This window comes from Dipodomys merriami, unplaced genomic scaffold, assembly GCF_024711535.1.
Source record: "Dipodomys merriami isolate MVZ:Mamm:240054 unplaced genomic scaffold, mDipMer1.0.p SCAF_146, whole genome shotgun sequence".
In the NCBI taxonomy this organism is placed as follows: domain Eukaryota; kingdom Metazoa; phylum Chordata; class Mammalia; order Rodentia; family Heteromyidae; genus Dipodomys; species Dipodomys merriami.
In genome coordinates this window covers 957,092-983,102 of record NW_027202782.1, presented here as the reverse complement: position 1 = coordinate 983,102, position 26,011 = coordinate 957,092, and the positions used below count along the sequence as shown (strand labels likewise).

Below are 26,011 nucleotides of genomic sequence, written 5' to 3'. Positions count from 1 at the left end.
TTGCTCAAGACTAGAGCTCTACCACTTGAGTCATAGCAACCACTTCTGGCTTTTTCTGAGTAGTTTATTGGAGTGTTTAACAGACTTTTCTGCCTGGGCTAGCTTTGAACTATGATCCTTGGATCTCAGCCTTCTGAGACATGAGACACTGGTGCTGCATGTGGTAGCTTTTATTCACAATTATTTTAATTTTATTTTTCTACTGTTTTTGCCTGGGAGGATAAAGTTCACCATGTATTTTGGTCACTGCCTTATCTCCTAGGGCCTGACACTTCTGTTTTTGTTTTTGTTTTTTGCTTATGTGGTTCTGAGGAATTGAACCCAGGACTTCATGCATGAGAGGCAAGCACTCTACCACTGAGCCAACTTCCCAGCCCTAGGGCCTGACACTTCTTAGACACTCATCTGGGGTGAATAATGTGCTTTTCTCTGAGGGAAGACAGGTTCCTTTTGATAAGCTGTGACCTTGGAAGCCAGCTAAATCTGTTAGAACTGAATGCAAAATTCTGGGCTAAAATAGAACTATTGCACGTAATCTCTTTGTTTTGGAAGCAGAGCACCTGGAAAGCTAAGGAAGATTGAGGAACCTGACCTGCCAACTTGTCAGCCAAACTGACCCAGCCAGTCAACAGAGACCACTGTCATTGTTTCAGCCTGCCTTCACGCCCATGGGATGTAACTCTGACTGCCCACAGGCTCACTTTCTGGCTCTCAGCTTAAGCCAGAGAGCAAGATAAATGAACAGGAGAAGGCTTTTCTAGCCCAATGGGTGTGAATTGTCATTTGCTATTAGGTTTCTTGGTATAAATGAAACCTCTAATTTCTAAAAGTAACCTAATTGTTAAGAATTGGACTATGGTTATGGGAGAGCCTTACTGCAAGGCAGGGACATGTACAAATCATGGATTTGTCTGTTCTGCATTTATTTTTCATTTTCATTGAATGTGAGTCCCATGACAGGACTCCAGCTAAGCTGGAAGGAGATTGGTATGTTTGAAAGGGAAGGAGGCATTTGGGAAACGCTTCTGGGATAAGAGTGGGAAAGACATGGGTTCTGTGAAAGCTGAGGGAGGTAAGAGCTGAGGTGCTTGCAGTAGAAGGGCACCCTGGCTTTCCCATGGAAAGAAGACCCTTGGCAGCTGGAATTGTAAGAAAGCCTCTCCTTTGTCATGCTTACCCCTTCCTCTGCTCATGTTTAGAGGAATTGCATCAAGGTGGGCATGAGGGGAATGTTTGTGTATGAGTGTGTGAGATGTCCTTGGGCATTGCATTCTCCTTTCCTCCACTTCTAGTTTCTACCAGGCAGCACATTGTGGTGGGTCTGAGTTGAGATATGGAAACCTGAAGTTGGCTAGAAGTAAGGAAGGGAAGGCTTCCCGTAGGAATTGTTTATCCACAGGTTGGTCATTCACTGGTCAGGTTCTGCTTGTGTTCTATCTATAAATATTTATAATTAAAGCTAGGGATAAAGCAGTAGAGTGCTTGTCTAGCACACATATGGACCTGAGTTTGACCCTTGGAACAACAAAATTACATCAACAACAGCAACAAAACAAAGAGAAATAGTTGTGTTTCTAGGCTATCTTGTTCATCTTCATTAGATTTGTATATTCTCTTGTAAATCAACACTGTGTTCTATATCTCTGCCTGTCTCTGTAGCTCCTGCTTGCACATGAGAAGCACTTAGAAAGTGCCTTCAAACTAAATTGTTAAGAGATCAGTTTTCTTAATGACCTCTTTAATTACTTGTTAGCGAGAAAATTAGAGATATTAAAATCTAGCAACTGATAACTTTTGGAAGGGTAATCTCATTTTAAAAACCCCTGTAATTTGGGGCTGGCAAGGTGGCTCAGTGGTAGAGCGCTTGCCTTGCATGCCTGAGGCCCTGGGTTCGATTCCTCAGTACCACATAAGAAAAAAAAAGCCGGAAGTGGCACTGTGGCTCAAGTGTAGAGTGCTAGTCTTGAGCTGAAGAGCTGAGGGACAGCACCCAGGCCCAGAGTTCAGGCCCCACGACAGGACCAAAAAACAAAACAAAACAAAACCTGTATTTTGTGATACTGCCATTTTTTTTAAACCATTTTTTTTTAACCTCAGCCTGAGTAGCTAGGATTACAGATATTAGCCTCCAGCTTTCAGTTGTTGTTGTTTTTCCTCTCGTTTAGACATACTAAGCAATAATAGTGCTTTCTTTTTATTGGTGAGTAGTATTCAATATATGGATGAATCATTCCCTCATTGATGGTATTCAGGGTTTTTGTTTTGTTTTGTTTTTCCTATACTGGGGATTTAACTCAGGGCTTCATTCTTGCAAGTTAGGTGTGCTACCACTTACGCTGCTCCTTCAGCCCCATTTTGTTTTATTAATTAATTAATTAATTAATTTATTTTTGGGTCCAGTTGTGGAGCCTGAACTCTGGGCCTGGGTGCTGTCCCTCAGCTCTTCAGCTCAAGGCTAGTGCTCTACCACTTGAGCCACAGCGCCGCTTCCGGCTTTTTTCTTATGTGGTGCTAGGAATCGAACTCAGGGCCACAGGCATGCAAGGCAAGCGCTCTACCACTGAGCCAACTTCCCAGCCCCTGTTTTGGTTATTTTTGAGGTCAGTTCTTGCTTTATGCCTGGGTTATAGGCTTCAGCCACCGAACTATTGCCTATTTAGAATAAAACTGCTGCTAACCACGTATACACAAGATTTTGTGTGAACCTTTGTTTTTATCTTAGAATTAATGACCAGAGTGCTATGGTAATTTCATTCTATCTTTTGTAAGAAGCTGCTATATCTTTGCAGAGTGGCTATATCATTTTGCATTCCCACCAGCATGGATGAGAGATCCAGCTTCTCCTCTTTACAGAATTTAAAATTATCACTACATTTTCTTTTGGCCATCTTCATAATTGTGTAGTGATACCTTTAATTGTGGTTTTAGTGGGTGTTTCCCTAATAGCTATCATCATTGATAACCTAATTCTTCCCACTTACTCTTCTTCAAATGTGTTCCAGCAATTCTATTTCTTCTGCTTTTCCATATGAATTTTGTAACAACAAAACGCCTTGCTGTATGGGCTGGGAATGTAGCTTAGTAGTATAGTGCTTGCTTGGCATGCATGAAGCCCTGGGTTCAATTCCTTAGCACCACATAAACAGAAAAAGTCAGTGGTGGTGCTGTGGTTCAAGTGGTAGAGCACTTGCCTTGAGCTGAAGAGTTCAGGGAGGCCCTGAGTTCAAGCCTCAATACTGGCCAAGAAAAAAAAAAAAGTTTTGCTGTGAATTTGATAAGAGTTTTGTTAAGTTTATATTATCAATTTGGAGCGAATGAAAAAAAAAATTTTTTAAATTACAGTGAGTCTTCCTATAAATGAACACAAAATGTTTCTTCATTCATTTAGATCTTTGATTTTCTTCGTTTGTCATTTGGTAGTTTTTGTATACAAGTCCTATGCATATTTTGTTAGTTGTTTCTAAATATTTTATTTTGAGTGATTGCAACTGCATCTCTATGTAGAAATAGAACTGCTATGTGAATTATACATTATAATTTATAGTTATTATATTAAAAAAGAAATAGAACTGCTAGTACACACTAGAAATAAACAAGGGTCACAAGAAAAAAATAAAATGCTATCTGTAATCCCTATCAAAGTCACAGCCAAGTGTTTTGTAGATACAACATTGCATATGTCTTCATACTCATTGTTCACCTTTGAATTTTCTTCTGGGGAATGTCATTCATGTTTTTTTTTTTTTTTTTTTTGTATGTGTGTGTGTGCTGGTCCTGATTCTGTCCCTGAGGGTTTCTTTCTTTTTTTTTTTTGTTGGGCTCGAACTCTGGGCCTGTCCCTCAGCTCTTCAGCTCAAGATGAGTGCTCTATCACTTGAGCCACAGCACCACTTTTGGTTTTTTGTGGTTAATTGGAGATAAGAATCCCAAGGACTTTGCTGCATGGGCTGGCTTTGAACCACAATCCTCAGGTCTCGGCCTACTGAGTAGCTAACATTACAGTTGTGAGCTACCAGTGCCTGGCTTTCCCTGAGGGTTTTTGAGCAAGGTTAGTGCTCTATTACTTGAGCCACAGCTCTATTCCATCTTTCTTGGAAGAAGAGTCTCAGACTTTTCCTGCCCTGGTTGTCTTTGAAAAATGATCCTCAGATCTTAGCCTCTTGATTAGCTAGCATTACAGGTGTGAGCCATTATCCTTATTTTTTGACTGTGCTCTCATTGTTTTGTTTTCTTACTTGATTGTTGAGCATGCTTTGTATATCTTTTTTGTTTTTTGTTTTTTTTGGGTCCGGTCGTGGGGCCTGAACTCTGGGCCTGGGCGCTGTCCCTCCGCTCTTCAGCTCAAGGCTAGCGCTCTACCACTTGAGCCACAGTGCCACTTCCGGCTTTTTTCTTTTTTTGCATATGTGGTGCTGAGGAATCGAACCCAGGGCCTCTGGCATGCAAGGCAAGCGCTCTACCACTGAGCCACCTTCTCAGCCCATGCTTTGTATATCTTAATATAATCTGAATTCTAGTCTTTACTTGGATGGGTTTGCAAATATTTTCTTATAATTTGTAGATTGTCCTTTAATCTACTTAATAGTTTTTCACAGAACCTAAATTTTATTTATTTAATTATTCATTGCTTAAGACAGATCCTTACTATGTAGTTTTAGCTGACCTGGAATTGATGATTCTTCTGTTTCAGCCTACCAATAATTTTATAATTTTGATGAAATGTATTATATTAAGTATTCTTTGTATAGATTTTTGGTGTCAAAGCTAAGAACTTTGGCTGTTCCTGGGTCCTGAAGATTTTCTTCTATTGTTTGCAAATGTTTTGTGGCTTTTCATTTTATGTAGAACAGAATCCATTTTGAGTTAATTTTTTTTTTGGGGGGGGGTCCAGTCTTGGGCTTGAACTCTGGGCCTGGGCGCTGCCCCTCAGCTCTTCAGCTCAAGGCTAGCGCTCTACCACTTGAGCCACAGCGCCACTTCTGGCTTTTATTTTTCCTGCTTATGTGGTGCTGAGGAATCGAACCCAGGGCCTCATGCATGCAAGGCAAGCGCTCTACCACTGAGCCACCTTCCCAGCCCCATTTTGAGTTAGTTTTTATTTAAGGCATTAAGTGGTAGAGTGCTAGCCTTGAGCTGAAGAGCTCAGGAATTAAAAAGCCCCATGACCCCTCTCCCCCCAAAAAAAGCAGTTGAGTCCAGTAGTTTGTAACTAGCTTATACAATTTAGATGGATTCTTATCTCCTATAAACCAAAGAGAAAGGTCAGATGTTAATGGCTCACTCCTGTAATACTACTCAGGAGGCTGAGATTTGAGGATCTCAGTTTGAAGCCAGCCAGGGCAGGGAACACCATGAGACTCTTATCTCCAATAAACTAATCAGAAAAAGCCAGAAGTGGTGCCGTGGCTTCAGTGGTACAACACTAGACTTGAGCAAAAAAGCTCAGCAATGGCTTCTAGACTCTTGAGTTCAAGTCCCAGGTCTGACACAAACAAAACAAATCAAAGAAAGGTTGGACAAATGGGATTGCATAAAGTTGCAGAGCTTTTGCAGGGCAAATGACATAGCTAGCAAGATCAATAGAAAGCCCACGGATTGGGAGAAGATCTTTACTAGCCATACAACGGACAAGGGTCTCATATCTAAAATATACTTGGAACTCAAAAAATTAAACCCCCCAACAACAAATCCTCAAAGAAACAACTGCCCAATAAATAAGTGGGTGAAAGACTTAAAGAGAAACTTCTCTGAAGAAGAAAGAAGGATGGCCAATAGACACATGAAGAAATGATCAACATCCCTAGCCATAAAAGAAATGCAAATCAAAACAACATTGAGATATCACCTCACCCCAGTTAGAACAGCAAAAATCAAGAACTCTAACAAAAACAGATGCTGGAGGGGATGTGGACAGAAAGGAACCTTACTTCATTGTTGGTGGGAATGTAAACTTGTTCAACCACTTTGGAAAGCAGTATGGAGGTTCCTCAAAAGACTTCACATAGATCTCCCCTATGACCCAGCAATCCCACTTTTGGGCATTTACCCAAATGTTTACAAACAAGACCACACTAAAGCTACCAGCACAACAATGTTTATTGCAGCATTATTTACCATAGCTAAGATATGGAACCAACCCAGATGCCCCTCAGTAGATGAATGGATCAAGAAAATGTGGTATATATACACAATGGAATTCTATGCCTCCATCAGAAAGAATGACATTGCCACATTTGTTAGGAAATGGAAAAACTTGGAAAAAATTATATTAAGTGAAGTAAGCCAGGCCCAAAGAAACATAGGTCCCATGGTTTCCCTTATTTGCAATATATAGTATATGTATGAGTCAAGCGGAAAAGGTCAGATAATGTGATGTCAGGAAAATGAACCCTTAGATATGTATTTTAATGTTTTTTTCTTTCATGCATGTGTTTCTAACACATTTATAAGATTATCTCTTTGTTGCTTTGTATGTCCCTCCCCCACAGTATAACCCCTGCTTTCACTATATTTGATGTCAGTATAACTTGTGGAGGAGATGGGGAAAAACCAGTTGTTTAAGGATACAGGTGGACCTGTTGCAACAATGAGAAGTACAAGTTGTCATGTCCAAAACGAGCTTTACAACGTCGGTGCGGGGGGGGGGGGGAAGGGGGAGGAAGGAGAAGGATTGGGATTGGGGGGGAGGGGGGAGGCTGGGAAGGGATGTGAAGGGTAAACCAAAGGAGGAGGGTGCAATGCTTGGTAAGAAATGTACGCATCATCCTGCCCAAGTAATTGTAACCCCTCTGTACAGTATGTTCACAAATAAAATAAAATTAAATTAAAAAACAAAAGGTTTAGGTAGAGGTTAGTCCCTGCTGGCTCCTGCTATGTCCAGTTGTTCCAGCACTATTTTGTTGCAAAGGTGTTTTTCCTCTATTGAAATTGCTTTTGTACCTTGTCAGTAATTCCACTAGAAAGACTTCTGTTTCAACTACACCTCCACCAGTACCAGTTACGAGAATGGGAGCTATGTAAAATAGGTCTTTAAAAAAATCACACTATACCCCATAAATGTGCAATTATCTTTTCATTGAATCATTGAGTCAGGCACTGGTGGCTCACATCTGTAATCCATTTCCAGTTGCCCCTTCATAGGAGTAGTGGGGAGATGTGGGTGTGCTACAAAATGGCCACTGTCCGATCATCCTCCAGAGAATATCTCTTTAGTCCACCTGAATTGGAAACATATTAGAAATGAATTTTAGGGATTATAGTTCAACTTGGCCCACTCGACACATCACAAAGCCATCCTAGGCACATACTGTCTCTAGAACTTGGGAGTCAACAAGGTATCAGACTTTCTTGTTCTGTGGTGAGAGCTAAGGGGTTAGCCTCTTTTCTTTGGTGCTCAAAGGATAGGGCATTGTGAAACCACCCACATAGTACCAAGAAATTGAACTTGGTGAATAAATAAAATTTACTTTTATTGGTGAAGGGATGGCCACAGCACTATTTGTATCCGGGACAATGAGAATACACTCAATGGGTATCACATTTCAGTGGGTTTGTGTCATAGTTGTAGCCCCTTACTCTTAGATTACTTAGATCTTGAAGTTGGCAGAAGATATAAGATTCCTGGGTCAGAGATGATGACTCTGTTCTCAGCATGTTCAACACCATGAACTTACTGTGTGTCTGTTCCTGTTCCTCTTGCTCTGAAGTCTCACAGAATCCATGCAGGTAGCCCAATGGCCACTTCATGTTAGTATGTTTAGCTAATCCAGTGTGTGTGTGTGTGTGTGTGTGTGTGTGTGTGTGTGTGTGTGTGTGTGTGTGTGTGTGTGTGTGTGTGTGTGTGTGTGTGTGTGTGTGTGTGTGTGTGTGTGTGTGTGTGTGTGTGTGTGTGTGTGGCCACTTCATGTTAGTATGTTTAGCTAATCCAGTGTGTGTGTGTGTGTGTGTGTGTGTGTGTACACTCAGGGCCTGGGTCTGACTTTTTGGTGGTTAATTGGAGGTAATTGTCTCATGGACTTTCCTCCCTAGGCTGGCTTTGGACTGAGATCTTCAGATCTTAGCCTTCTGTGTAGCTAGGATTGCAGGTATGAGCCACAGTGCCCAGCTCCAAAATCTTTATAAGGATTGCTACAAACAACTTTACCCTGGAGGGAGATGTTCTCTTTATTTCATTGGATGGTAAACAGACCTGCCTTTTGTTGTGGTGGGAGATACTGTTTCTGGGTGTTGCTGGGCTGTGACTCTGATGCATGCCTGAAACAGTTCAGAACCTGAGCAGCCAGGACTACTGCTTACAATACACGCTGAAATAAATGTAAGAGATCCATGGAGAAATGTCCCCTAACACACAGTACAAGCATTAACATTCTCACTGATGATTGTGAACCAACAGAAGTTAAATTTATATTCAATACGCCTTATATGAGAAGGAAATACATGAAATATTCTCTCCCAGTGGTTGCATCTCTAACACTTAGGAGGACAACTCAGCTTTCCAGAATGATTTCCTGAGAGAGTTACATGTCTTTGAGCATAGAAAACAAATGATGGCTTTGTGTGTTTGTCCCAAATGGAAGGTCATGGTGAATGGCAGGTCTGTGCAGCTGCCAGTGTTAAAATGTGTGCTAGGTGAGACAGAAGTTTCAGGCTTGTTTACATAAAACTAATTGAGATGCATCTTGAGAGAAGGCTGGCTGCTATGATCATCTACAATAAAGGAAAGATAGCATGGAGAAGAGTCTAGTTGTTGGATCTAGCTCTTTTAATTTTTTATTTGATTTTTTTGTGTGTGCTGGGCTTGAACTCAGGGCCTGAGTGCTGTCCCTGAGCTCTTGCTCAAGGCTAGTGTTTTACCACTTGAGCTTTATCTCTACTTTCTGCTTTTTTAGTAGTTAATTGAAGATAAGAGTCTTAAGGATTTTCCTGCTTGGGCAGGTTTCAAACGATGATTCTCAAATCAGCCTCCTAAGTAGCTAGTATTACTAGTCTGAGCCACCTGTGCCTAGCAGAATATGGCTCTTATTTTGAAAGTGCTGTGCTACTTAAGGACCTACAGGTGGAATTTTTAATTTTAATTTTTTTTGTGTGTGTGTTGGTCGTCGGGCCTGAACTCTGGGCGTGGACACTGTCCCTCAGCTCTTCAGCTCAAGGCTATTGCTCTACCACTTGAGCCACAGTGCCACTTCCAGCTTTTTCTGCTTATGTGTTGCTGAGGAATTGAACCCAGGGCCTCACGCATGCAAGGCAAAGCACTCTACCACTGACCCACCTTCCCAGTCCTTAATGTTAATTTTTAAGCTATCTAACAATGATTGAGGTAGAGGCTGAGATCTGAGGTTCTTGATTCAAAGCCACCCCATGGAAGAAAAGTCTATGAGAGTCTTTATCTCCAGTTAACCACCAAAAAGCTGGAAGTGGAGCCGTGGCTCAAGTGGTAGAGAGCCAGTCTTGAGTGAAAAGGCAAAGTGAGAATATGAGGTTCTGAGTTCAAGCTCCAGTACCATCACAGGAGAAAAATAAATAAGTAAATTTATTAGTAAAATTAAAATGAGATTGAAAATTTTTTAAATCATTCACAAATTTATATGTTGGAAATATTCTCATTTGCATTAGTGAAAGTTGACTTAACTGATTTTTCTAGAAAAATGAGTATGTGTCATGTAAGTGAACTAAAGAAAATGACCAAGAAATTTGTAATGATTACTTGATTCTCACATAGTCCTTGTTTATTACAAATATGTTTACTTTTTAATGTTATTTTAAATTTTTTGTCAGTCATGGGGCTTGAACGCTGGGCCTGGGTACTGTCCCTGAGCTCTTCAGCTCAAAGTGAGTGCTCTTCCACTTGAGCCATAGTGCCACTTCTGGTTTTCTGGTGGTTAATTGGAGATAAAAATCTCATGGACTTTCTTGCCTTGGCTGGTTTTGAACCTCAATCCTTAGATCTCAGCCTTCTGTGTACCTAGCCTTACAGGTATGAGCCATCAGTGCCCGACTTATTTTGGATCTTTTGAGACAGGGTCTTCCTATATAGCCTACGCTACCCTTGAACCTAAGATCCTCTTGCCTCAGCTTCTAGAGTGCTGGGATTATACACATGACCCACCACACCAGACTTAGTGTCCTACTTTAAACATTAGATTTTGAAAAACTTAAAGCAAATTCTTGTTATCTTTTTTCTTTTTACCATAATGACCAGCACTGGATTTTTCATTGTTGGCAAGAATCATTTTTAGAACAAAATTTTGTTCCCATTTGAAGGATGAAAAAGGAAATTTATGTTTTTGAGGTAGATTTGCATAGATGAAAATTGAATTAACACTTTCAGTCATAATCTTAAATGTGAATTGATTATAATTTGTCATTCTTTTAAACTTTAAACTGGAATCTTATCTTGGCTTACTATTTGCTAAGGTTAAGTTCTTTTTTTTTTGTCAGTTGTGGGACTCGAACTCTGGGCTTGGGAGCTATCCCTGCGCTCTTTAGCTCAAGGCGAGCGCTCTATTGCTTGAGCCACAGTGTCACTTTTGGTTTTCTAGTGGTTTATTGGAGTTCAGAGTCTCACAGACTTTCCTGCCCAGGCTGGCTTTGAAATGTGATCATCAGATCTCATCCTCCTGAGGAGCTAGGATTACAGGTATGAGCCACTGGCACCTGGCTAAGTTCTCTTTTAAAAGGTGAACATGGCTGGGTGTAGTGGCTGATGCCTTTCATCCTAGCTACTGAGAAGGCTGAGATCTGAGGATTGTGGTTCAAAGCCAGTTCAGGCTGGAAAGTCTGTGAAACTCTTATCTCCAGTTAACCACTGAGAAAAAGCTGGTGTTGTGGCTTAATGGTAGGGCTGGGAAGGTGGCTCAGTGGTAGAGTGCTTGCCTTGCATGCATGAGGCCCTGGGTTCGATTCCTCAGCCCCACATAAACAGAAAAAAAAAATGGTAGAGTACTAGCCTTAAGTGAAAAGTAGCTCAGGGACAGTTCCCAGGCTGAGTTCAAGCCCCAAGACAGGCTAAATAAATAAATAAATAAATACAATGAACATGGATCATCCATCTACCACTAATATACTAGATGCTGAGTATTTTAGGAAGGGTAATGAAAGAATGTATGTCTCGATCTCATCCTTAAACTTTTTTTTTTTTTTGTAAAATGTTATGTTTGAATGTATATTGGTTGCTTTTCTCCTTGCTGTCACAAAACACCAGACATAAACAGTGTCAGGGAGGAAAGCCTAATTTTTTTTTTTTTTTGGTCCGGTTGTGGGGCCTGAACTCTGGGCCTGAGCACTGTCCCTCAGCTCTTCAGCTCAAGGCCAGTGCTCTACCACTTGAGCCACAGCGCCACTTCCGGCTTTTTTCTTTTTGCTTATGTGGTGCTGAGGAATCGAACCCAGGGCCTCAGGCATGCAAGGCAAGCGCTCTACCACTGAGCCAACTTCCCAGCCCCAGGAAAGCCTAATTTTGACTTTTGGTTTCATGGTTCTCCTTGGACAGAACACCTTGATAGTGGGAGTGAGCAGTGGAGGAGCCCCTTCACCACATGGTTGAAGGAAGCAGACAGGGGAAGAGACCAGAGGCCAGGTGTAACCGCCAGAAACCTTCAGTGGTCCATCCCCAGTGACCCAGTTCCTCCAGCTCCACCCAATATTCCAAAGCTTGCAAAACCTCCCAAATGATACTGCCAGTTGGAGATCGAGTATACACATATGAGTCTGTTGGAAACATTTTATATTCAATCATAATAGAATCATACTTACATAACTTAAGGATTATTTCTTCAAAATTATTAAAACACAATTTCAGAATCATTTGCATATTCAGTGATTTTTCTTGTTCCAGAATTGTATTCTTTCTATAAGATTTTGATTGTTTCTTTAAGGTAAGATCTCAAGACTAGGCTGGCATTGAGCCTTTGACCTTCTTGCTTGTGTTTCCCCAGTGGTGGAATTCCAGATGTCATCTGCCACCCCTGGCTTAGTTAATTTTTTTTCAGATGAGGTATTGGCTCTGTTGCCTGAGCTGGTGTTCAATTCCTGGGCTCATACTATCCTCCTATCTTAGCTTGCCAAGTGGCTGGAATTCCAGGTGTGCACCACTATACCTGTCACTCACCTTTTATATGTGGACATCATTGCTAGTTTAGTTACCTTACCTAAAAGGACAAAACACTGTTAAAAAAAATTACCTTAAAAGAAAAGCAGTAGACTTTTTGACCTATAATATATCCTAAATCTAAGGGGAGACTAACTATTTACGGTGAGGAATATATATGTATGTGTGTGTGTACTTAATGCATAGTAATTAATATATTTTACTATTTATGTAATTATATTAATTATATGTCACAGTAGTAATTACACTTTAAATTATATATTATATATGTGTATTTTTGTGTGGCTAGAACTACTTTTTTGGAAGTTATACCTTTTTCATCTAGTTAAGATTGGTTTTAAAACAAACTTTATAGGGGCTGGGAAGGTGGCTCAGTGGTAGAGCGCTTGCCTTGCACGCCTGAGGCCCTGGGTTCGATTCCTCAGCACCACATAAGCAAAAAGAAAAAAGCTGGAAGTGGTGCTGTGGCTCAAGTGGTAGAGCGCTATCCTTGAGCTGAAGAGCTGAGGGACAGTGCCCAGGCCCAGAGTTCAGGCCCCATGACCGGACCCCCCCAAAAAAATAAATTAAAACAAACTTTATAAGTGATGATTTTGATTTTATAATATTTAAATATGGAGTGGATACAAATTTATAACATTGTAGCCTTTCAAAATGATTTTATTTAGGAGTCTATTGCAGTTCCAGCCATGTGCCCCACTCTTTGAATGTCCACCTGTTGCTTGTGGAAAGGTCAGCCACTGTGCCCTCATGCAGTGGTTGTAGACAGAAGTTTTCTTCATGTCAGCTGCCTCTGTGCTTGAATGCTTTTTCTGATACTGAGCTCATCTTGGGTTTCATTTTATTTGATAAAGGTCAATAATATGCTTCAAATACTTGAAGGCAGTGTTAAGCATGGTGGTGTTTGGTTATTGTCCCAGCTACTTGGGAAGCTGAGCTAGGAGGATCACTTGAATCCAGGCAAGTCTGGGCAGCAGTATCAAAAAACCAAACAAAGTGATGATTTGCTTTCTTATTTGAATTCTTGTATTGTAAACAAATGTCCAGTTTATAGTCTAGCTAGTACATTCTGGTGTTTGGCTGTACATCCAGGTGTAGGGTAAGTGCTGTGGAATGTTCTGAATTCAAGAAGGTGGCTGTGTGCCTTACAGAGACAATATGTAAGCCTTGCTCATGTGTGAGTTACAGTGCTCTTGGCTGTTGGCTTCATTAATGAGTCACAATATATGTCATATAGTGTCATTCAATAGAAACATGAATGAAATGAGGTTATGTATTGATTGATTGGCAAAATTGTTGTGACCAGAGGCTCCTAGGAACCAAACTCAGGATTTCCCTTAGGAGCAATGGTTTAGGATTTGCAAATTGACTGTTTGCAGCCAATTGTTATTAGAACATCATTACTGCTGATGAACAACAGAATTAACTGTAAGCCAGGCGCCTGTGGCTCACACCTGTAATCCTAACTATTCAGGAGGCTGAGATCTGAGGATCGTGGTTCAAAGCCAGCCTGAGCAGGAAAGTTCGTGGGACTCTTTATCTTCAATTAACCACCAGAAAGTTGGAAATGGTGCTCTGGCTCAAGTGGTAGGGTGCTAACCTTGAGCTGAAGAGCTCAGAGACAGCGCCCAGATGCAGAGTTCAAGCCCCACAACCAAAAAAAAAAAGTAACTGTAGTGACCTGTTCTTGTTTTGTTTTTGAGCTGATAGCAATCAGTGTTAATCAGGTATGATGTGAACATGTATGTTTTGTGGTTATTATAATGCCAGGCTCTGAGGTTTGACTTGTTGTGCTGGATTTTTGCCCCATAAGGCAGTCTTGCTGCTTTATAGCTCTACGGCTGGAAACCTGCCATGGGAAGATGAGCCAGCTAGGGAAGGGATTAGGCTGGAGAACTGGAAGCCTGGTGACAGCTTGCTTTGGCTTTTTTCAGTTGTTCAATTTCCACCCCAGTTTTGAGGGATGGGAAGCTGAAGGGGCATTTCAGCTGTAGAGGCCCAAGACCAACCATGTAGAGTTCTTCACCATGCTGGAGTGTGGGCTGGAAAAGAAGTCTGTAATTTCCAGAAAGGGCCAGGAGGCAGTATCAGGATGTGTGCATGCAGTGATGCAGTGGTCAGGTGCTATGAGTTCTGGAAGGTTCTTGCCAGAACAGGTTTTTAGGTGGGGAAGTTTAAAGACCTTCCCAAGCCTATGGCACTCTTACTTTTCAGAGCCCTACCCTGTCTCAGATGTACTAAGATACACCCAGATCTCACATTAAGTTGAATCCATACGTAGTTATAGGTTTGTAGTTATAGAATTTGTAGTTATAGAATTGCTGTCTAAGTGTTAATTTCTGGATGTTTAAACACAAATTTTTGTTTTAACCACATTTTAAAAATTCTGGAACAAGGTTTGCCTCCAAGTCTCAAACATCCATAGCCTTGCCAGGCTAGTACACTACTCCTGAGCTACACTCCAGCATTGAAACCTTTGCTGTCCTCAGTGCAGGATTACTATGTCAGCGTGTCCGTGGGCAAATGGAGGATCCAGATTTCCGTAGGGCCCTTTGGTGGCTCAGCACACACAAATGTTCTGCAAACATTTGTAGGGCCTCTGATTTGCAATGTGCAGCACAAATTTCTGGGTATAGGAAAGTAAGTCTAGTTCTTTTCAAGAAACCAGTGGACAGAAGCTACCTAAAATACATGGGAACATGATGCCCTTAGGAGAGGAACACAAAGGTGCAATGCCTATGTGCATCTGATCATATAAAATAATACTTAAGGAAATGAACTCCAGGAAATAGAAACAGGTTTTTCTTTTCTTTGTTGCTGTTTTTTTTCTTTTTGTCTTGTCTGTTCATTTATCTGTCTTTGGGAGTGTAAGGAAAGGCACAGAAATGGAGGAACAAATGCAGCAGTGATGCTTACTAGACGCTATGTTGAAAATGACCTATACTACTTGTGAGCGAGGATGGAAGGGAAAAACTGGGAGAGTTAGGGGAAAAGGGTGATACTGTCCAAATAGAAATGTATTCTTTACCTGACCTATGTAACTGTAACCCCTTTGTACATTGCCTTTATAATAACAGTAAAAAAAGAAAAGCCAGTTAGGACTGGGACTATGGCTCAGTGGTAGAGTACTTGCCTAGAATGCACGAAGCCCTGGATTCGATTCCTCAGTACCACATAAACAGAAAAGGCCGAAAATGGTGCTGTGACTCAAGTAGTAGAGTGCTAGCGTTGAGCAAACAGAGGCTCAGGAACAGTGCCCAGGTCCTGAGTTCAAGGCCTAGGATTTGTTAAAAACAACAATAACAACAACAACAAAAAGCCAGTAGATTCCATACCTTCAACAAGTGACCACTTTAAGGATGCAAAGGAGAGGCTAAAGCTCAGCATGGGGGGAGGAGAAACTGACCTTGAAGGTGTCCAGCAGGAAGGAGGTGGTTCCTGGCCTACTCTTGAAGGGCATTGAAAGGTGAATCAGGACATGGAAGGGCTTAGGAGAGAAGCCTGTAGTAGAAAGGTGTGGCGCAGGCTTGGTGACAGCATAGGGTGACACATAGGGGCGTAGAGCCAGGGCAGGGCTGAATGTGGAAAGCAAATGTAGACAAGTTCAGACTCCTTCTGGGCCTGTGACCTGCTTCTGATGGCCCTGATTGCTAAATGCCTATTGGATATCTTTATTATTCCTTGGTAAATAGTAGGATATAACCATCTCATGCTAGAGTTTGAAACCAGAACCTTATTCACACTAAGTAGGTGCTTTATACCCTGAGCCCAGGTCCCTACTTCTAGCACAGATCCTCCATTCCTCCACATAACAAACCTGAGGCCTGATTCCCAACATATGAACCATTGAGGGACACACATCACACACAAACCACAGCAGTACCCTTAAGTTATATAGACCATCCTTTAATGCATGCAAAGTATTTTATTTTTTGGAGTATAATTTACTTAACCAGTTCTTCATGGATCAACATTTATATAGATTCCAGTTTCAGTAACTTAGAAAAACCTCACATTTAGATCCTTGAACACTCCCAAAATGTTCTTGTTATTAAAAATGCAAGCCTATGCAAAAATAGAATAATATAATATTTAATATACACTCATCTCCAGTGGCTAACAGTGTTCTACATTCTTCTTCCTTTTTTTTTTTTTTTTTCAATTTTGGGAATTGAACCCAGAGCGCTTACCTACTAGACAAATACTCTTCCATTGAGCTACGTGCATAGGCCCAGTTCTTTTTTCTTTTTTTTTTGGTCCAGTCGTGGGACCTGAACTCTGGGCCTGGGCGCTGTCCCTCAGCTCTTCAGCTCAAGGCTAGTGCTCTACCACTTGAGCCACAGTGCCACTTCCGGCTTTTTTCTTTTTGCTTATGTGGTGCTGAGGAATCGAACCCAGGGCCTTGAGCATGCAAGGCAAGCGCTCTACCACTGAGCCACCTTCCCAGCCCCCCCAGTTCTTTTTTCTTACCTACATCTCCAGAGTTGTTTTGTCTGACCTGGTATTTGTTTGTCATTTTGTCTATATATTTCTTTTTCTTTTAATATGAGTATTTAAGGGCTGGGAAGGTGGCTTAGTGGTAGAGTACTTGCCTCACATGCAGGAGGCCCTTGGTTCGATTTCTCAGCACCACAAAAGCAGAAAAAGACGGAAGTGGTACTGTGGCTCAAGTGGTAGAGTGCTAGCCTTGAGCTGAAGAGCTGAGGGACAGCGCCCAGGCCCAGAGTTCAGGCCCCATGACCGGACCTCCCCAAAAAATATTATTATGGAACCGGGCCCAGAGTTCAGCCACCACGACCGACCAAAAAAAAAGCATTTAAAATAATAAACATAATTCTATATGCACAAAATTAGCATTCATATGTAACACCTAATATTTTGCAAATTAGGATCTATACAAGTTCTAAATGTGGCACTGGTTATTACATCTCTTTAAAGTCTCTTTTCATTTAAGCCCTACCTCCCATAATTTCTCATGTAATTTATTTCTAGAAGAAACAAGTTCACTTCTCTGGTAGATATATCTGAGGCTTCTCATAGCATTCCTTAACCTGTCCTCCACAATCATTCCTAATGCACCAGGAAATCTAGGGTTTGATCACTCATTCATACTGTTTCTACCTGATGTCTCCCATCTTTTAACCTGATAGTTTTAGTACCTTATCATTTGACATATTGTTTATAGCCATAAGTTTCACATGTAGTTGTAAAATATGATACAGAATGACCCTTTATATCCATCACCCTATTTCATGCAATGGTGACATCTTGCTTGGGTAGAGTTCACTATAACAACCAAGAAATTCACTGATACAGTCTAAGGTATCCACTCAAATCTCCCTAAATTTCCGTGTGTGTGTGTGTGTGTGTGTGTGTGTGTGTGTGTGTGTGTGTGTGTGTGTGTGTGTGTGTGTGTGTGTGTGTGTGTGTGTAGTTTTATGACATGTGGAGACAAATGTGGGCAGTACCAATCAAAAATCAGGTTTTCACCGCAAGGATCCCCGACACACTTCTTTTTGCTGACTGTGGTGGTACTCAACTGTTCTCTATTTCTGTAGTTTTATTATATCAGTTTGTGACCTTTTATGATTGGCTGTCTTTGATTCTCCTAATTCCCTTCCAAATAGTTTTGTGTGCCAATATTTTTTTTCATTGTTATTTCTAACAAGTCATCTACTGTAGGACATTTGGATTGATTTCAGTGTGAGATATTACTCTCAACTATGTTACAAGTGTTGCTGTACATGTGTTTGTGCAAACATGACTTTGATATCTCTAACAAACTCTTGAGAACACTTCTTGAGAGGATTATATTGGTAAGAAATTGTTGTATTCTTTCTCATATTGGCTACACCATTTTATGTTACCAGCAGCAATACCTGGGACATCTAGTTTCACCAGAATTTGTGATTATCTATGCTTTGGTTGAGCCATTCTGATAGCTTTGAAGATTATGATTTTTAAATTTTATCATTTTCCAGTACTTTTAAACTGTAAATAGTTTGTAAAGAAGAATTTTCTCCATTAGCTTCTTGAGAACTCTGAAATAAATCTGTAAGAGAGGGGATAAAATGCTTGGTTCACATTTCTACAGAAGATAATTAAAAAAGTTAGTCCCCTGCTAGCTTCAACATTGACTAGTTAGCTTTCTCTTAAAAATATTATTATGGGGGGCTGGGAAGGTGGCTCAGTGGTAGAGCGCTTGCCTTGCATGCCTGAGGCTCTGGGTTCCATTCCTCAGCACCACATAAGCAAAAAAAAAAAGCTGAAGTGGCGCTGTGGCTCAAGTGGTAGAGTGCTAACCTTGAGCTGAAGAGCTGAGGGACAGTGCCCAGGCCCAGAGTTCAGGCCCTACGACCAGACCCCCCAAAAAATATTATTATGGAACTGGGCCCTGGTGGCTCATGCCTGTACTTTAGCTACTTAGGAGACTGAGAGCTAAGGATCACTGTGATTCAAAGCCATCCTGGACATGAAAATGCATGAGATGCTTATCTCTGATAAACTACTCAGAAAAGCCATAAGTGGCACTGAGGCTCAAGTGGTAGAGTGCTAGGCTTGGGCAAAAAGAAGTTCGGAGTCAGAGAACAGGTACAGACTGGCAAAAAAAAAAAAAAAAAAAAAAGTGTGTGTGTGTGTGTGTGTGTGTGTGGCTGGGTGCTGGTGACTTATACTTGAAGTCATCATTTTTTTAGGAGCCTGGGATTTGAGAATTGTGATTAAAAGTCAGCCTGGGCAGAAACGTCCATAAGACTCTTGTTTCTTTTCTTTTTTTTGGGTCCGGTCGTGGGGCCTGAACTCTGGGCCTGGGCGCTGTCCCTCAGCTCTTCAGCTCAAGGCTAGCGCTCTTTCACTTGAGCCATAGCGCCACTTCCGGCTTTTTTCTTTTTGCTTATGTGGTGCTGGGGAATCGAACCCAGGGCCTCAGGCATGCAAGGCAAGCGCTCTACCACTGAGCCACCTTCCCAGCCCCAAGAGTCTTGTTTCTAACCAAGAAAAAGCTGGAAGTGGAGCTGTGGTTCAAGTGGTAAAATGCCAGCTTTGAAGGGGAAAAGTTAAGGGACAGCATCCAGACCTTGAGTTCAAGCTCCACAATCAACACACGAAAATATTACAAATTCATGGATTTATTTGGTATGGTTATCTTTTGAGGATGACTCATTAGAAGCAAAATGAACATATGAAAGGGCTGATAATTTGAAAGCCTTGACAAATTACCACTTTTACCTACATAAAGGCTCTGCCATTTTATATTTTTACCAGTAGTGGATAAAAATATTTATCCATATCCTTATTGACACTAATTTGGCCATTATTTATTATTTATATATTTACTTTTTGGTGTCAGTTCTGAGACTTAAACTCAGGGCCTGGGTGCTATCCCTCAGCTTCTTTTGCTCAAAGCTAACACTCTACCACTTGAGCCATACCTCTACCTCTGGCTTTTTTTTGGGTGGGGGGTGGGTGGGGAGTATAAGTTGTGAGACTTAGACTTGGGTCCTGTCCCTGAACTTTTTCACTTCATGCTAGTGTTTTACCAGTTTGAACCACAGAAAACTGTTCTAGTGGTTAATTTTAAACATAAAGCATTGGTGCCAGGCTCCCTTTTTTTTTTTTTTTTTTTTTTTTTTACTATTTTATATCATTCCCTCCCTCCCTCCCTCCCTCCCTCCCTCCCTCCCTCCCTCCCTCTCTCCCTGTCTTCCTGAGACAGTTATTTTGCCTTGTAACTCAGGCTGGCCTCCAACTCCATCTTCTTGCCTCAGCCTTCTGACATCTGGAATTACAAGTGTGTCCACCATACCAAGATAGAAATTTTTACAATTTTGAACCCTCATGGTTAAAAATGTAGCCTTTCATTTGATATTTTGTAGTATTTAAAAAAATTTATTCCTGCTCTGATTGTTGTGTAACTTGTTTTTACTCACTTAAAGCAGCATTTCTGAGATCAGTCCATGTTAATGGGTCACTTAATGTGTTCATACTGCCTGGGTATTTTGTAGTCTGAATATGCCATCATTTGCATATCCATTCTCATGTCCATGGACAGTTTTCAGCACATTTCGTAGTTAACAAGCCATGCTGTGTTATTATTCCTTTCTAGCTCTCCCTGCATACCTCCTCCAGAGATTCCCTGGGCCTCTGCCTATGAAGGAAATTGCTGGGCTGAAAGGTAAGTTTTACAGCTTTCCTAACTACTGCCTGAGTCACCATGAGTAGTTCCCATTTGAGTGTTCCCTGTCCCTTCACTAATTAGGCTTTTCTTTCTTTCTTTTCCTTTCTTTCTTTCTTTCTTTCTTTCTTTCTTTCTTTCTTTCTTTCTTTCTTTCTTTCTTTCTTTCTTTCTTTCTTTCTTTCTTTCTTTCCTTCCTTTCTCTCTCTCTCTCTCCTCTCTCTCTCTTTCTCTTTCTTTCTTTCTTTTTTGCAGTTATTTTATTCTGTATTCTAGGATTATGGATATGAGTCACTGGTGCCTAGGTTAGGCTGTTACTTTTGTTTTAAATTTATTGTTATTGTAAAGATGATGTACAGAGGAGTTACAGTTACATGTCAGATGAAAAGTGCATTCCCCCCCCCAGTTGTATAGTTCATTTTTTGGTGGGGGTGGCGGGGGGGGTAGACATTCACACAGAGTGAGATCAAAGGATCCAATCACAAAGGTGATCACATAAAATAATATTTATCAAAATGGTCAGGCTTTCATTGTTTTATACCCTGTCCCTCTGTCAACACTAGCATTGTCACACTTTAATTTGCCATTTTTTTTATCTCGGATTATTTGTAAGGTTGAATTTTTATTCTCTTAAAAATATTTTTTGGTGCCTTCCTGGGGCTTAAACTCAGGGACTAGGTGTGGTCCCTGAGTTTCTTTTGCTTAAGCACTCTACCAACTTGAGCCACAGCTCCACTTCTGGCTTTTTTTTTTTTTTTTAGGTGGTTAATTGGAGATAAGAAGCTCATGGGACTTTTTTGCCTGGGCTGGTTTTGAACTGCAATCCTCAGATCTCTCCCTGCTGAGTAGCTAGGATTACAGTAGTGAGCCAGCCCTGCTCTTTTTGTTTTTTTAGACAGGGTCACTGTGTAGCTCAGGCTGGTTTCTTATCTGCTATCCTCCTATCTTGGCTCCCAAGTGCTGGGATTATAGGCAAATGCCAACATGCATTCCCTGCTAAATTTTTATTCTCTGTTATGTTTATTAGCATCAGAGGTTTTTTTTCCTAATGTCCATAGGTTCTGTGTGCATGGATTTAACCAAGTGCTGATTGAAAATATTGAAATCTACTGAACATATAGTAGAATATAGTAGATTGTAAACAGTTAAATGTAAATACTATGCTATCCTAAATAACAGACATTTTTAGCTTTGGATGTTCATGGTACATGTGTTGGGGTGATGCATCCTGGAATTAATTTCCCAAGGATACTAAGGGATGACTGTGCCTTTCTCTTATTGTAGGTTATGACTGAAAATGACATGAAAATAGCAGGGCTTAGCTACTACTATATGCAACTGTACTGCACTGTGTCTTTAAAATATTGGCAACTTTGCAGCATCTTTGGGAAGATACAATTCATAAGTTAGAAGCATGGTCTTTGGAATGAAATTGATACCTGAATCCTGGCCCATCATTTCCCAGCTTTATGTCGAACCCTTTCTGCAGTCTCTCAAAGTGTCTGGTCTCTACCTTTCCAGTGAGTTAGGTGACATCCTCACCTGAGATAATATTAACCCATGGCACATAGGACTAGTACAGAGTTTTAGGATGAAGTATAATACTCAACTTCAGTGCTGTGAAAGATAGGTGAGGCCATAATATATTGATAGTTCAACCCTGACATCTGGTAGCACTTGCAAGGTTACATTGCTCCTTGTTGGATTGACTAGAAATGTACTTTCATCTCAGGACCAATTCAGGTTGTTGGCATAGCAATCTCAGAGCCATGGTGGGTCTACCATGTGCTTGTGTTTGGCTATTCCATTTCTCCCTGCGCATACATGCATATAGCTCTAGTACTTCTGTTCATCTTCTGTGCCCTTGAGTCTTCCATAGGTCAGGACGTCTGTGACACTGACTGTCCTGGATCACAGTAGTGGGGGGACATAATCTTCAAGGTCCCTTGTAGGTGCCCTGGAATCTGCCTTCCACATGGGGAGTCTGTTACTAACTATATAGCATGGAAGGACGGACTGGGTGCCAGAGAACTAATGTGGAAAGGCAGACATGTCACCTGTAGATAATTGTGAGCTGATTTCACTTAGGTTGTTCTCATATCTTTTCCACAGGAATTGCTTCACATGGCTGCTGAAGGAGTGACAATTACAGTTCGCATCATTCGTTCATTTGAGCACCGCAATTTCAAATTTTTGGTATATCATGGAATCGATTTAGAACAAACTGTAAAGGAATTTATAGTATTTCTAAAGCAAGGTAGGAAATATTAAAGTCAGTTTGTTTTATTTGTATTTTTGGAAAAAAATAGCTGGCTGTGATGTTAGTAATAATCTCTTAAAAATATAAAAGGAAGCTGAGTATGGTAGCACATGCCTGTAATCCCAGCACTTGGAGGTAAAGGCAGGAGGAACTTGAGTTTCAGGCCAACGTAGGTTATATAGCTTGACCCTGTTTTTTTCTGTTGTTGGTGGTGGTGATGGTGGTGGTTGTGGGTCTTGAACTCTGGGCCTAGGTACTGTCTCTCAGCTCTTCAGCTCAAGGCTAGCATTCTACCACTTAAGCCACAGCACCACTTCCAGTTTGCTGGTGGTTTATTGGAGATAAGAGTTTAATAGACTTTGCTGCCTGGGCTGACTTAGAACTGTGATCCTCAGATCTCAGCCTCCTGAGTAGCTAGGATTACAGATGTGAGCCACTGGTGCCCGGCTAAGTCCCTGTTTTTTGTTTTTTGTTTTTTTTTGGGTACGGTCGTGGGGCCTGAACTCTGGGTCGAGGGGCCTGAACTCTGGGCCTGGGCACTGTCCCTCAGCTCTTCAGCTCAAGGCTAGTGCTCTACCACTTGAGCCACAGTGCCACTTCCGGCTTTTTTCTTTTTGCTTATGTGGTGCTGAGGAGTTGAACCCAGGGCCTCAGGCATGCGCTCTACCACTGAGCCACCTTCCCAGCCCTAAATCCCTGTTTTTAAAGTATTTGGAAAATACTAGATTGTAAGCCAAGTGCCCAGCTGGCTCCTGGGCAGGGCATCAGCCTGCCCTGTGTTTCTCAATGAGGAGTGTTTGTGTCCTCATCAGGGAATATTACTGTCATGTTTGGCTTTTCAAAAAAAGGAAGATCATATTTGCTTTAATGGACCTTTGTCTTTGTGGGTTGATTCACAAAGGAATGGAGAGATTGTGTTTACACAGCTGAATACACAATACGTTTTGGTCAAGGAGTATGGCAGGAAGGTAGTAGAAGCTTACAGCCAGGAAATCATGAGAGCTGTCTGTGGTCACAAGGAATGACAGCTATTCTGATGGGCTGGTTTATTATTTCAGACTAAAAGTAAGCAGAACCCAGTCATTTCAATAGGTCTGTGACGGGCTCCTTACCTCTGTTTTTCATTGAAGGGTTCTAGTCATCACTATTTGATAAAGCATATAGTATTAGCTTTCATTATTTCAATTAAGGTATAATTTAGATATAGTTCAAGGTACAGGTGTTAGTGTACAGTTCTGTGGGTTGACATGTTTCATTTTATATCCAACCATATTTTTTTTTCACTCTGGCATAATTCAGACTCAGAAGAATAGTAAGGACATGCGGGGATGGTTTTCATGGAGATTTCTCCAACTGTCAACCCTTTGAAACATTGGAATCTGTATCTTTTCTCTTTTCTTTCATCTCCTATTACCCCCTCCCCCCCTCCATGTTTTTCTTTGTGAACCATTTAGGAATACATTGCTAGCAAAATTCCCTCGATATTTCAGTGTAGATTTTCTGAAAACAAAGACTTTGCTTTCTCTTGCATAGTACTGTATGGTGATCACAGGAACTTGGTGTCAAGATTTCATTGAGAGCCAGCTGCTGGTGGCTCATACCTGTAATCCTAGCTACTCAGGAGGCTGAGACCTGAGGATTTCAGTTTGAAGCCAGCCTAGGCAGGAAAGTCCAGGAGACTTTTATCTCCAAGTAACTAGTAAAAAGCTGGAAGTGGAGTTGTGGCTCAAGTAATAGAGCTCCAACCTTGAGTGAAAAAGCTAAAGGATAGTGAGTAGGCCCTGAGTTCAAGACCCAGTACTGGCGCGCACACACACACACACACACACACACACACACACACACACACACACACACACACACACACACACACACACACACACACACACACACACACACACACACACACACACACACACACACACACAATATTTAATTGAGGCCTATTGAGATCTTAATTATTTAAGTAAGGTCTTTTATGAGAAAAGTTAAGGGCATATGTGACATACAGTTCCTGTAGTCTAAAATACTTCTATAGTCTGTGGTATTTCATCATGTTGACAGTTTTGCATAGCATGGACTGTTCCTCTGTTGACTTTCTGATGGTTTTTCCCAGTTTAGATTTAGGTCTGACCTTTGGGCAGGGGGATTGTAGGGGTGACGGTGGTGTTTTTCCAGGGCATTGCAGCAGGGTTGGCCCTGGCTCTGGCAGCGATGGGCAGTTAGGTGAAGGCGGCAAGTGATGTCTGTCAGGTTTCCATTGTAACTGACAATCTCCACAGGGAGTGCCCTGAGGTCCTGTGTACATCCTGTATCTATCAGACTTCTATCCACCAGCTTAGCAGTCTGATGATTCTGGCTGCATCACTCATAGTGATTTTTTTTTTTCCAAACAGTGATTTTTCTAGTTCTAGAATTCCTTTTCTTGATATTAGCTGACTTTCTACAAGAAGGAAAAACATTCCTTCCCCCATTTATTTGAACAATTTGTTTACAGTGATATTGTTGTAGACTCCGTGGTTCTCTATTTAAAGGCATGTAAGTCTTTGCCATCACTGGGATCCCTTCAGTCTTTAATATGTCCCCATACTTTGAGCACTTACTCTGATGTCTTCGACTTCCTGTGATTCTTCTCTGCCCTACACCTAATGTCAGACATGATCAATGAAAGTATGTAAAGATTTGTTTATTAATTTTTATGTGCCTGGCATTTAACCCAGGTCATCTCACTTGCTAGACAAGTGCTCTAATACTGAGCTACATTTTCAGCTCTAGATAACTTTCAAAAACGTAATGAATCTCCATGTTTCAATTCCCATTGGACTTTGTAAAAATTCTTCTCCCTAACACTTTTAATTCCCTGTATATTTTGGGGTAGTTTTTTTTTTTTTTTTTGCCTGTATTACTTCAGTAAGGAGAATCAAGGTACTGAAGAAGATTAAGATTACAATCTAACAGGGAAACCTAAGCAAAGCCTCTGGCTTCACATGCTTGTAACTGACTTTAAAAATCTCTCACTTGGCTGGGCACAGTGGCTTACTCCTGAGATCCAAGGCAGCCCAGGCAGGAAAGCCTGTGAGATTTTTTTTTTTTTTTGGGTCCGGTTGTGGGGCCTGAACTTTGGGCTTGCGCGCTGTCCTTCAGCTTTTCAGCTCAAGGCTAGCGTTCTACCACTTGAGCCACAGCGCCACTTCCAGCTTATTGCTGTTTTCTTAATGTGTCTGGGGATTGACAGATCATACTAAGAGATGATGTTACATGGGAGGGGAAATAATTTCTTCAACCCTTATAGTTGGAAGAGAAACCTAGAACAAAAGATAGATTAACAAGGGAAAAGTAAGCAGTTTATTAGAGTGTATTTCATATGTACCTGGGGATAGTCAGGGAGTAATTCTCAGTGAAGGCCCTATATTCTAGCATATCCAGAGTCTTTGGTGCACAATATTTAGAGCAGTGCCAAGACAGTGGAAAA

At 41.2% G+C, this 26,011-nt stretch overlaps 1 protein-coding gene across 2 annotated transcripts in view; it reads left to right on the top strand.

Annotated features, from left to right (window-relative positions):
* Positions 1-26,011, top strand: part of CUNH2orf76 (chromosome unknown C2orf76 homolog) — a 51,395-nt gene that overhangs the window by 3,430 nt on the left and 21,954 nt on the right. For both annotated transcript variants that reach the window (XM_070021854.1, XM_070021855.1), the window contains exons 2-3: positions 20,211-20,279; positions 22,392-22,536. In XM_070021854.1, the coding sequence (XP_069877955.1) occupies positions 22,404-22,536 (133 nt within the window). In that variant the 5' untranslated portion in view covers positions 20,211-20,279; positions 22,392-22,403. The remainder of the gene's footprint in view (positions 1-20,210; positions 20,280-22,391; positions 22,537-26,011) is intronic.